This window comes from Prionailurus viverrinus, chromosome E1 (assembly GCF_022837055.1).
Source record: "Prionailurus viverrinus isolate Anna chromosome E1, UM_Priviv_1.0, whole genome shotgun sequence".
NCBI classification, from domain to species: Eukaryota; Metazoa; Chordata; class Mammalia; order Carnivora; family Felidae; genus Prionailurus; species Prionailurus viverrinus.
The window spans coordinates 1,734,600-1,745,624 of record NC_062574.1 but is presented as its reverse complement, the minus strand read 5'-3'; the positions used below and the strand labels follow the sequence as shown (position 1 = coordinate 1,745,624).

Sequence of the window (11,025 nt, the reverse complement as noted above, 5' to 3'; positions counted from 1 at the left end):
TTAGCAACTCCGGTTTTTGTTTCCCAGGGACCTCCCCTCGTCCGTCCGGCTTCCTCCCCTCCACCCCCCCTCACAACTATCCAGATCTGGGGGTGGTGTCATCAATCCGATTTATTGATCATGTCCTCAGTGAGGTGGAGGAAAGGTCACGTCCTCCCACTGCAGACCTTATGACCGTCCCAACGGCTTCTGCCGTCTCCTGTCCCCTCAGCTCTGCCTTGGTTTGCCCACTGAGAAGGCGGGTCCTCTGCTGTCCTACATGCCCTGAAACTAACACCCAAGAGGAGACCGGAAATCCTCAGGGAGTTTCCCAGCTCCCTCTGAGGCACAGCCAGGGGCAGAGATGTCACGAGGATCGGGACAGGGAGGGCGAGGTGACGCAGGGGTAGGACAGACCAAAGTCCTTTACCGCAAAGGAGAGAACCAGACCGTGGAGGAAAAATAAATACAGGGGCCCAGGGCAGCGGAGTCCAGGCCCCCGGGGGCACATTGACTGTGGGGGCAGCGGGTGAGGGGAGCCCTGGCACACCGGCTCTGGGCCCCTTGCCTGCCTCAGCCACTGAGAAAGAGACGCTTGTAGGCCTTGTTCATCTGCTCCAAGAAGATGAAGGTGAGGACAGTGTGGGGGCCCAGGCGGGCGTAGTAGGGCGTGAAACCCTTCCACAGGCTGAAGAAGCCCTCGTAGCGGACAACCTTCACCAGCACGTCCTAAACGGACAGGCAGGCAGGGTTAAGGCCTGGCTTCTAGGGCCGTGTCCCTCTTCCCCACCACCGTCACCACCCTCTAGCCTGAGCCCCAGCCCAGCTTCCTCACCAGCCCGTTCTTGTATTCTGGCTTCCCGTCAATCATTCTCATGTTCTGGATCCTGGAGAGGAGGAAGCAGGCGCTTGAGAGACATAAAGCGGGCCCTCCTATCCCCCTCCGGGACCGGGCCTGCACGCTCACCGGGTCTTGGCGATGTCCACGGGCATGGAGGCGGCAGTGGTGACCAAGCCACTGATCATGCTGGCGCAGAAATGGCACAGGATGTTGTCGGAGAAGTAGCCTGGGGGAGGCAGAGTGGGGTGACAGTCAGCTCAGAGCTGGCCCAGGCCAGGCCAGGGGCCAAGAGCCCAGCTCTGGGTCTCACCTGAGTCCAGTAAGAACTGCTTGGACTGGGAGTAGGAGGCGAGCTGGGCCGCGTTGACCACGACAGCACGAGCCATGGTAGGGATGCAGCCCTGTGGAGGGGGTGGTGTGTGTCAGAAACGGTGGGGACGTGACCGCCCCCCCCCCCCCCCCCCGCCCCAGCCTCCGGCCCCTTCACTCACCCTCCACAGTGTGGGCACTCCCTCCTCCCGGGCGATTCGAATCAGGGCATTAAACACGTTTTTGTAGCCCCGGCGCTGGTCAGGCGGAAGCCTGGTGGGAAGACAGGAAGGGGTCGAGCTCAGGAGACACCCCCCCCCCCCCCACCCAGCCCCACAGGAGCAAAGAAAGGGAGGCCAGAACACATCAATGCTCAGCTCCAGACCAACGATAAGAAACCAGTCCTCTGACTTTAGATTCCAAGGAATGGAGCTAGGGTGCCACCTGACCTGGAACTCACCGGCCATCGGCGGTCATGCGGATGAGAGCCACTTCAGCTGGTGTTCCCACAAAGGCACCAGTTGCACCGGCCGTCATGCCAATCAGGGCCTTCAGCAGAAAGCCAGGGGGTGTACCGTCAGCCCCAGTGAGGCGCTCAAACAGCACCGTGTAGATGCCAAGGCGGGTGGTGGTGTAGGTGGCCTGGCGCAGCAGGCCAGCTGACAGCCTGGGGAGTGAAGGAGTCAGTGCATCAGGCCAAGGTCCAGGAGCTGCCAGCCCATACCCTGCCCCCTCTCCTGTGGCCTCAGTACCCAGTGTAAATGCCCCGCAGCCCTTCTGCCCTCAGGATGCTGGTGAGGGCATGGAAGCTGGTTTTGTACTCTCGTGTCTTGGCTCCTTCCCCGCTCAGCTGCATCCGGTTCTTCACCAGATCCAGCGGTTGCACAAAAACTGTGGCTCCCATCCTGGAGGAAGGCAGAAGCAGAGTCAAGGGCCGCATGTTTTGGACCTACCAATGCCCACTGGAACCTAGCAACAAGGGATCACAAAGTGCAAAGCCTCTCACGTGATTAACTAAGCGTTCAGGAGACTAGTGGGTATGTGCATAAGCTTCTACTCGGACCAAGAACAATAGATCTGAAAAGTCCAGTGATCCAACGAGGACCGTGCAATGAAAGTGCTCCGGTCAAGGGGGTCAAGCGGTGACCTGGAACTGGAAGCAGTCCGACCCCGGGGGAAAGGAGGTGGGCATTCATGACCTGGGACTTCACGTAGCGCGACAGGAGCCATGCAATGACCTGGAACCCCACACAACCCGGGAAAGCCGAGCAATGACCCAGTACGCAGACCAGCAGGGGTCCTGCAGTGGGTGAAGAGGTCCTGACGGCCCATCAAGGACCTCACAATACGCCGGGGGCCGCGCTGACCCCGAGCCGGCTCCGTTCGCCGCAACAGACCCAAAGATGAACCGGGCTCGGTTCCTTGCACCCGTCCCTTCCTCCTCCCGTCCCATCCCTGGGGCCAGAGCTTACCCGGCCAGGCCCCCAAACAGGAACTTGACGGACTTGGGGGAGGTGCGGGGCTTTCCGTCCATCCCGCCGGCCCCGGGACTCGCCGTCGCCGCCATCGCCACTCAATGGCCCCCAGCTCCGGGTCCTGCGCGCGCGCGCGCGGCCCCACTCGCGCCCAAGGTGACACCGCGCGCGCAACAGGGCCGAGGGCGCGCGCGCACGCCCCTCCGGCTCTCGGGTCCAGCTCCAGCTGGAAGCCGGCGCAGGCGCAGGCGCAGGCGCAGGCGCGCGGCGCAAAGGAGACCGGGAGGAGGGCGGGGCCGAAGGCGGGGCTTCGAGGCTGGGTGCGGGAAGGGGTGTGGCTGGTTTAGGAAGCCATCGCTTAGACGCAGTTTTCACCGAATTGGACTCGCGGGGAAATAGTCAGGAGATCTCGCGAGACAAAGTGACCTCGAGAAGCCAGATTTGGGGGAGGAGGGGAGGGAGGAAGTGTCTCTCGCGATAGACACGGCAAGCACACAGCTCGTGGAAGGGAAGGTGTGGTGAGGACTCTCGCGAGACCTGAAGGCACCGCAGCCGCCGCGGCGGCCGGAGTGGAGAGGTTTGTAAAGCGGGCGCCTCCAAAATCCCGGGCATTGAAGGGGAAGCGATTAGGTTTTCTGGGGTTTCGACGCTCCCTGCATCTGCAGAGGCACTCCCTCTACCTCTAACCTTTCTTTCGACGGCCTTTTAGGACCGGAAGTCCTTCCTCCCGAGCACCCAGTGCTGGAGGCGGCCTGACTTTCTTTCCCGGAAGCCCTGCTCTAGCAGCTGGGAAGACAGCCCACCTGTCCGGAAGTCCCGCCTCTTCGAGCGCCCCCACCCAGAAGTTTTTCTGTCACCTGTTTGCCTTGGTCTCCCTTCCCGAGCTTGTCCCTGTACCCGAGTAGGATACGTTTAGTGCCTCCTTCCCCGCCCTCACCGAACGGGTTGGCTGCCCCACTCCCGGACCCGGGGTTCCTTCCCCGCGCCCCCATGTAGCTGGGAAGCGGGGCCTGGGGGCGGTTGGACCCCTGGGAGCCTGAAGGAGAGGCGGAGAGGGCGCGCACCTCCGCTGCTGCTCCTGCTACCGGGACGCGGCCTCTCCTGCCGCTCCCCTCCCGCTGCCATGCACCCCGCGGCCTTCCCGCTTCCTGTGGTTGTGGCTGCCGTGCTCTGGGGAGCGACCCCCACCCGCGGGCTCATTCGAGCGGTGAGTCCGGGGGCTGGCGGGGGAAGGGTACGGGGGGGCGGGGCTGCAGGCTCAGGGGCAACATGGACTCTCTCGTGCGCAGACCTCAGACCACAATGCCAGCATGGACTTTGCAGACCTGCCAGCGCTCTTTGGGGCTGCCCTGAGCCAAGAGGGACTTCAGGTGACTTCCTTCCCTTTTGTCTGTTTCCCTGCATCCTGTCTTCTGGGTGGGGGTGGAGGAGCCTTGCCCTTGCGTGAAGCTGGAGGTGGGAGAGGAGGCAGGCAGGTTAGGAGCTCAGTGCAGGAGCACATCTAGCGTGGAATTCAGAATCTGGAGGGAGAAGACCAAGTCGGCTCCTGGAACTCTGAGCCCTGTGATGGACACGGAGATAGATAAGAGGCGGGGCGAAGTGGTGCTTATCAGTAGCGTCTTAGGAGCCACTCGTAGGTTTTATGAGGTTGGGCAAAGTCGTTGTATGTCTCTGCACCTTTGGTTTGTTTCGCTGTAAAATGGGGTAAGAGATATTTTCCCAGGGTTATTGTGAGAATGAAGTTAGATAAGGAGTTTTGGGGTATTTCACGAAGGCTGCCGTTCGGCCAGAATTTCTTTGGGCCAGTCGTTTGTAAGATGGATAGTTGAATAAATGAAGGCAGAAAAACAAAGTCTAAGTGTGGGACTTTTAAAGGGTCTGACCGCTTTAGATAACATTTTGGCTAAATTGGACGGCATCCTAGCTAGCAGACGGGACTTAGAAGAGGTATACAAAACAAAAAGGCTTTTTTATAAGCAAGGAAAGGCAGAACAAGTAAGTTAGGCTAGCAGTAAAGGTGATTGTGGGAGGATACTTTTCTTAAAGGGAGGGCAGGGGTCCATCCCACAGAGGACCTGTCATTCTGACCAAGTGATTTCCAGATCGACCGGTTAAGATTCCATTCTCTCGGGGAGGCTTGAAATTGTAATTCAGTCAGGTGTCAAGTTTGGCGATGTGGGGCCTAGCACAAGGGATTCGATTTGGGGATTTTTTTTTTTTTTTTTTAACAGAGGGGTGTATGTTCTGTAGGAGTTTGTGCTGCAGAAGGAGATGTGAAGTGGAGCTTGAGAGAAAGGGACGTGGATGAGTGGAGAATTGGTTTATAATGTGGGAGCCTGGAAGGTGGCAGGGTTTGAATCAGCACAGAGTGTGGGGCGTAAGCCCATCCGGTGCAGGGAGAGAGGTGGTGGGAGGTCTGGTCACGAGATGCTGTTTGATGTACCTGACTCAGGCGGGGCGCCCCCACCCCACAAACGAAAAGTGAGGGGCAGGGTATGTGCAGCACGAGGGAGCCAGTGTGCTTGGTGGGCCCTTGTGGGGAGCGGACCCCAAGCAGGTGAAACCCAACTGCTGTTTGCTTCCCTTCCCCAGGGCTTCCTTGTGGAGGCTCACCCGGCCAATGCCTGCAGCCCCATTGCCCCACCGCCCCCAGCCCCGGTCAACGGGTCAGTCTTTATTGCACTGCTTCGAAGATTCGACTGCAACTTTGACCTCAAGGTTGCTGAATGTGGAGTGGGGGGCTGGGAAGCGGAGGGTGACAAAAGGCGCCGGGAGTGGAGGGAGGCGAGGGCCGCGACGGTCCCTTACACCCCATCCCGTGCCTTGTCTCCCTAGGTCCTCAATGCTCAGAAGGCAGGGTACGGTGCAGCTGTGGTGCACAACGTGAACTCCAACGAGCTTCTGAACATGGTGTGGAACAGCGGTGAGGTCGGGGGTGTGGACGGCCGGGCTGAGGCTGAGATGGTGGGGGCGCTGAGAGCTTGGAGAAAACGAGTCAGTCCTTTGGGCGGGATGGAGCGAAAGAGCCACCGCGTTAGCAGTGTTAGCAGGGGATGCGAGGGGAGGACCGGGTCCCCGGGGTGACGCACTGATCCCTGCAGAGGAAATCCAGCAGCAGATCTGGATCCCGTCTGTGTTTATCGGGGAGAGGAGCTCCGAGTACCTGCGCACCCTCTTCGTCTACGAGAAGGGGTAGGACGTGCCCTCCTTCCCGCTGCCCCCGTCTTTCCACGCCACCCTGGAGGCCAGGCCCCGGGGCCCTTCATATGCTGCCTCTGGACTTTTTTCTCACGCCTTCCCCGTCTGTGGGCCTCACCCAGCACCACCCTGTGCCTCTTCCTTGTCTTTCCTGCTCCTCTGATACCGGTCTTCCTTTCTCAGGGCTCGGGTGCTGCTGGTCCCAGACAACAGCTTCCCTTTGGGCTACTACCTCATCCCTTTTACAGGGATCGTGGGGCTGCTGGTTTTGGCCATGGGAGCAGTGATGGTGAGTAGCCTGGGCAGTGCGGTGGGAGGGCTGGAGGCCTCTAAAGCCAGACGGGATCTAGGTCGGGAGGTGGCGGTGGTTTGTGCTGGGTTGGCCCGGTCTTGCTCCCTAAAGTGGATCCGTCCGCTCCCCCCCTCCCCAGATAGTCCGTTGTGTCCAGCACCGGAAACGGCTCCAGCGGAATCGACTGACCAAAGAGCAGCTGAAACAGATTCCCACACATGACTATCAGAAGGGTGAGGGGCACAAGGGGGAGACGGGGCCTTTCTCCCAGATGGTTCCAAAGGAGTTTGAGCTCAAGAGACCAGGGGCAGAGATGCCACCCTTCCTTCGCTCTGTCCACATGGCCGGTGAGGACAGGACGGGAATAGGGCAGGCGGTGGAAAGCACGGGTGATCAAATGGAAGAGTTGGGGGACGAATGGAGGACTGACCTTGCCTGTAGGGGAGGTGGAGAGAGCAGAGACGTGGCAGGAGTGGGGAGGAGCTGGGCCGAGGAAGACACAGGTGAGGGGGGCTGGGTCTCTGGGTCCTGGAGCCGCCAGTGCCCATATAAGGTTGTATTCAGAGCCCTGCCCCCCCCCCTCCGCTCCTCCCCCTAAGAAACCCACTTCCCTTCTTACCTCTGCTTCTCTTTGCTCCTCCCTTCGAACCCCTGATTCCTCGTGCCCTCCTGTGGCCTCACCCTGCCCTTTCTCAGCTCTTCTGCTGGCTCAGGGTGGCTCAGCGGGAGGACTCCCTTCCTCCCCGCAGGAGACCAGTATGACGTCTGTGCCATCTGCCTGGACGAGTATGAGGACGGGGACAGGCTGAGGGTGCTCCCCTGTGCTCATGGTGAGGCCTCCACTCCCTGTGCCCGGGCCCCCAGGCCTCCCCACAGGCGCCAGTGCCTCACCCCTTCCCCCCACCACCCCACCCCGTGCCTCTTGCAGCCTACCACAGCCGCTGTGTGGACCCCTGGCTCACCCAGACCCGGAAGACCTGCCCCATCTGCAAGCAGCCTGTCCATCGGGGTCCTGGGGACGAGGAACAGGAGGACGAAACTCAGGGGCCAGAGGGTGATGAAGAAGGGGAGCCAGGGGACCAACCTGTCTCAGAACGGACCCCGCTTCTGGGCTCCAGCCCCACACCTCCCACCTCCTTCGGCTCCCTGGCTCCAACCCCTCTGGCCTTCCCTGGATCTCCAGCAGATCCCCCGCCTGCTCCCTCCTCTTCAGCTGCCGTGCTGGTCTAATAATCCCCTTGCCCCCCCCGCCCCCCCAGACCTATTTGCACAGCCCCTTTTCCTCCCTCCGGTTTCCTGGCTTGAGGGACAGGGGACATGTCCACCCCAGGTTTCTCCCTTGCCCAACCCCATCCTTTTGAAGGGGTTGAGGGTGTAGAGGGACTGGGTCTTCGTTTTCGGGGTTAATAAAACAGTTTTTGTGAACTGAGGAAGAGTGAGCTCGTTCTCACATAGGTGAACGCCTTATCCTTGGGGGTAACTGCCCCCCTCCTTTTTTTGCCATAAAGGGGCAGGGGTTGTGCCTGGAGAATAACCTGTAGCCATGGGGACAGCCCCAGCAGGCATTTACTGTGACTCAGAGAGGGGGAGCCCCACCCACACTAGGATGACTCAACTGGCCCTGCCTTGCCCGCAGGCCTGGACCCATTCTCTGGGACGGACTGGCTCTTTTCCATTATCTCCCAATTCAGCTAGGAAGTGCCACTGTGGAAGGGCTGGGCCACCTGACCAGGTAGGCTAGAGGCAGGTGCTTAGGCCTGGCCCAGGCGCAAGGAAGCTCAAATTTCTAGACTCAACCCCCTTCTGACCCAAAGCCAAGATAAAGGGGGTTGTAATGCCCTCAACCCCCTTCTAACCCAAAGCCAAGATAAAGGAGGCAGGTCATGGGGACAGTCCATCCTGACACCCAGGCCAAACCACACAGCACCTTGTTAGTAGAATCTTTTTTATTCAGAAAAAAAAAAAAAAAACAAAAAACAAAAAAGTTTTCCAACCACACACAGGAGGGGTACAGGGAGGGGGAGGTGTCTGTCCATCCAGCCCCAGCCCCCAGCCCATGTGGTTTTGGCAGCAACAAGGGGTGTGGGGTAATGGCCCAAAAAATAAAAATGGTGTACGTGTGTGTATGGGAAGGAGAGGGGTGCAAAAGCAGTGGGGGTGGTGGGGGGGAGGGGTGGACGAGGTCAGTACTGGGAACGCCGCAGGTGGGAGGCCATTTCATAACATTTCTTGTTGATCATCCCGCCGTGGACACCTTCTTTGCCCATCAGCAGGACTAGCGCTGGAGGAAAGAGAAAGGAGGCTAGAACCCAGGTGTCCCGATTCCACCCCCCCCCGCCAGCTGTTCAGCAGCTGTCCAGCCCTGGGGGCTGTAACCCAACCTCCTCTTTCCCACCCGCCCCCCCACCCCCCCACACAGGCAGGCTGTCAGTCACCCTGAAACAATAGGGCTTTTCAGGAGGGGGAAATCAAGCTTAAAGCTGGAGAGGAACAAGCTAAAATTTAGGGGCCAAAAGCCTGCATACCGCGGACTCTGGTTCAGGCTACAAATAACCAGGGTTGGGCCCGCCACCTCCAGGTTTTAACAAAAGAATTCAAAAGACCCAGTTTAAGTGCCAACTTCTGACCACCAGTCTACCTCTTCCAAGAAAACGGAGTTTTTCCTCTGAAAGTCTCAGGGCAGGAAGGAACTGAAGAGGTAACACAGTTCAACTCTTTATATTACAAGATGAGGAACTGAGACACAACCGGAGGGACTATCCGGCGTCCCAGCATCCAGCAGGCTGTTAGGATCCCTTTGTACTGGGGGGGGAACCACACAGAAAAAGAACCCAAAAGACGACCAGGAGGTACACTGGGGATCTTGGAGCAGGAGAGATTAAGAGAAACTCACTCTTGGCAGTCATGGTGACAGTGATGTTGAAGGTGGGAGCTCCGCCGGTGCTCTTGGTACGGAGATCCATGGTAAATTCCCCGTCCTGCAGCAGCGAGTCCCGGATAACAGAGCATTTCTGGCCCCCAAGTGTCAGCCCGTTCACGAAAAAACTTGACCGGTCTTTGCCAACCAGGACACCAACCTCAGCTGGCTGGAAGGGGAACGAAGCGCCCATCAAAGTTAGTACACGGAGGTTCCCACCCTCTTCTCCAAGGACCCACCTGCCCCCGACTTCTAGGGGGAAGCTAGAACCCCTCCCCCACCCCCGAGCGAGGAGGACAGGTTACCTGCTTTGTGCACATCTAAGAAATTTGAAAAACCCTTAAAAGGGCTGTTGAAAGTTCGTGCACAAAAAGATCATGGTCCTCAAACCCAGAAAATGGTCCTAGGAAGGGACTACATATTCCTCTGGAAATTTCGATCTCATTTAATAGGGAAAGCAAATCCAGGAAATAAAGGGGGCCAAAATCCAGGGAAAGGAGTGGAGTGGAATGGAATGGGGAGCCTTTGGATGCACAGAACTCTCCTTCAGGAAAAGCAGAAGCTCAGAGGGGAAGGGAGGGGGCGGGCGAAGCAGGAGAAGCAACTTTGCCCTTATTTGGTCAAAGGTTCTGCAGGAGTTGTTAGGGGCCCGGACGCCTGGGTCTCCAAGTGACTTAGGGTAGGTCCAGGTATCTGTGCCCCAAGATGAGGAAGCAGAGCCCTGGGGGCCTTCCGGGAAAGTTGGAAAACTTCTGAAGGGGGCCCAGGGCTACACCCGCAAACCCAGCCCTCGGGTCCACTACCCCAGGGAACCTTTCTCCCCCCTCCCCCTAACCCCCCAAACCCCCACATCCGGTCCCCTCCCGCCCGGAAATCCCCTTCCCCCCTCCCGAACTTCCGCTCCCCCTCCCCACTTCCGGGCAGTGTGGACAGGGGAGGTGGTGATGGGGACAGCAGGAGTCATCCCTCATTCCTCAGCTCACGCTGCCCTACAACTTCCCACAAAGTTCCCCCGCTCCGGGCCCCGCCGGATGGCGGGAAGGGAGGGCGAGGGGACTTCCGGGACGGGCCTCCCAGGAATGCGGGGCACGGCGTGCCGACCCGTGGGGGGGGGGGGGGGGCGTGTGGCGGCCTCGCCCTCTCTAACGGAGCCGGGAGGGCGGGGAGCCCCGGGGACCGGCGTGCGACCCAGGCCACGCGCCCGGGGCTCCCTCCCGCGGCGGGAGGAACAAAGGTGGCGGGGCGAGAGCCGGCCGCCGGAAGGGGGCCGGGGGTCCCCAGGCGCCTGGCCGGTCCCCGGCCCCGGCGGAGCCCGCCCCGCCCTAGACGAGGCGGAAGTGGGCCTCGGCACCGGGCGGCGCGCCCCTCCCCGCCCTGTGCCCCGGATGTAACGCCCCGTCGCGGGGAGCGGGGCGGCGGGAGGCACGGGCGCCGCCGCCCCGGGGCGTAGGGCTCGGGGGGCAGCGGAGGGCCCGCTCACGTGCAACCGCCATCCGCGCCGTGTCCGGGGCCAGGACCCGGTGGCGGCCCTGCGCCGTCCTCCCCGGACCGCGCCCGCCCCCACCCCAGTCCCTCCCTCCGGGTCCGGGCCGGCCGGTGCCCCGGGGCGCGCGGGCGTCGCACTACCGTGATGTTGACGAAGGTTTTCCCGGGGACGGCGGCCCAGACGGAGGGCGAGTCCTTGTAGCCCACGATGGCCGCGTCCTGACAGGTCCCGTCCGCCATGAGGTTGTCGATGTAGGCGTTCCACCCGGCCATGGCGCTGCTGCTGGGGCTGCTCTGGGCGCTGCTGCTGGGGCCGCGGGCTGGGCTCGGGGGCCTCGGGCTGGCGGGCGGGGGGAGGTGGAGAGCTCGGGGCACGCGCTGCCGTCCGGACCGCGGCTCTGCTAGCTGTGCAGCAGCCCTCGCACCGCCACTTCCTGCTCCTCCCCCCCCCCCCTAGATTTTTATTTGCAAAGGGCGGCAGGGGCGGGGCCTGCTCCCCGTTCCCTCCCTCCCCCCCTCGCCTGCCCAG

The 11,025-nt window shown here is 60.9% G+C and overlaps 3 protein-coding genes across 6 annotated transcripts; 1 reads left to right on the top strand and 2 right to left on the bottom strand.

The window, feature by feature from the left end:
• Positions 1-93: 93 nt before the first annotated feature.
• SLC25A11 (solute carrier family 25 member 11) lies at positions 94-2,840 on the bottom strand. The gene is made up of 8 exons (XM_047831946.1): positions 2,602-2,840; positions 1,882-2,034; positions 1,590-1,796; positions 1,312-1,402; positions 1,131-1,221; positions 947-1,046; positions 815-866; positions 94-708 (listed from the first exon to the last, which is right to left on the bottom strand). Exons 1-8 carry the CDS (start codon positions 2,694-2,696, stop codon positions 553-555), a joined length of 945 nt encoding a protein of 314 aa, XP_047687902.1. The 5' UTR covers positions 2,697-2,840; the 3' UTR covers positions 94-552.
• A 146-nt stretch (positions 2,841-2,986) lies between these two features.
• RNF167 (ring finger protein 167) lies at positions 2,987-7,524 on the top strand. Of its 4 annotated transcripts, none has more exons than XM_047831942.1 (10): positions 2,991-3,181; positions 3,314-3,811; positions 3,894-3,974; positions 5,197-5,322; positions 5,440-5,527; positions 5,706-5,796; positions 5,986-6,091; positions 6,234-6,441; positions 6,844-6,924; positions 7,023-7,524. In XM_047831942.1, the coding sequence occupies exons 2-10, from the start codon at positions 3,728-3,730 to the stop codon at positions 7,322-7,324; spliced, it is 1,167 nt and encodes a 388-aa protein (XP_047687898.1). In that variant the 5' UTR covers positions 2,991-3,181; positions 3,314-3,727; the 3' UTR covers positions 7,325-7,524. The 4 variants fall into 4 exon arrangements, with proteins under 4 accessions (XP_047687900.1, XP_047687898.1, XP_047687901.1 ...); XM_047831943.1 differs by having other exon boundaries at positions 3,003-3,181; positions 6,234-6,327; XM_047831944.1 differs by lacking the exon at positions 5,197-5,322 and having other exon boundaries at positions 2,987-3,181.
• Positions 7,525-8,185: 661 nt separating this feature from the next.
• Positions 8,186-10,943, bottom strand: PFN1 (profilin 1). The gene is made up of 3 exons (XM_047831959.1): positions 10,638-10,943; positions 8,988-9,180; positions 8,186-8,375 (listed from the first exon to the last, which is right to left on the bottom strand). Exons 1-3 carry the CDS (start codon positions 10,767-10,769, stop codon positions 8,278-8,280), a joined length of 423 nt encoding a protein of 140 aa, XP_047687915.1. The 5' UTR covers positions 10,770-10,943; the 3' UTR covers positions 8,186-8,277.
• Between the last annotated feature and the right edge of the window lie 82 nt (positions 10,944-11,025).

Coding starts and splice junctions, on each gene's coding strand:
- PFN1 (XM_047831959.1), bottom strand. CDS start 10,769: ATGGCCGGGTGGAACGCCTACATCGACAACCTCATGGCGGACGGGACC. Junction 9,181..10,637: donor AAACCTTCGTCAACATCACG/GTAGTGCGACGC, acceptor TTCCCCTTCCAG/CCAGCTGAGGTTGGTGTCCT. Junction 8,376..8,987: donor TGTCACCATGACTGCCAAGA/GTGAGTTTCTCT, acceptor TCTTTCCTCCAG/CGCTAGTCCTGCTGATGGGC.
- SLC25A11 (XM_047831946.1), bottom strand. CDS start 2,696: ATGGCGGCGACGGCGAGTCCCGGGGCCGGCGGGATGGACGGAAAGCCC. Junction 1,403..1,589: donor CGCATGACCGCCGATGGCCG/GTGAGTTCCAGG, acceptor TCTTCCCACCAG/GCTTCCGCCTGACCAGCGCC. Junction 867..946: donor GTGGACATCGCCAAGACCCG/GTGAGCGTGCAG, acceptor CCTCCTCTCCAG/GATCCAGAACATGAGAATGA.
- RNF167 (XM_047831942.1), top strand. CDS start 3,728: ATGCACCCCGCGGCCTTCCCGCTTCCTGTGGTTGTGGCTGCCGTGCTC. Junction 5,323..5,439: donor ACTGCAACTTTGACCTCAAG/GTTGCTGAATGT, acceptor TTGTCTCCCTAG/GTCCTCAATGCTCAGAAGGC. Junction 5,797..5,985: donor CTCTTCGTCTACGAGAAGGG/GTAGGACGTGCC, acceptor TTCCTTTCTCAG/GGCTCGGGTGCTGCTGGTCC.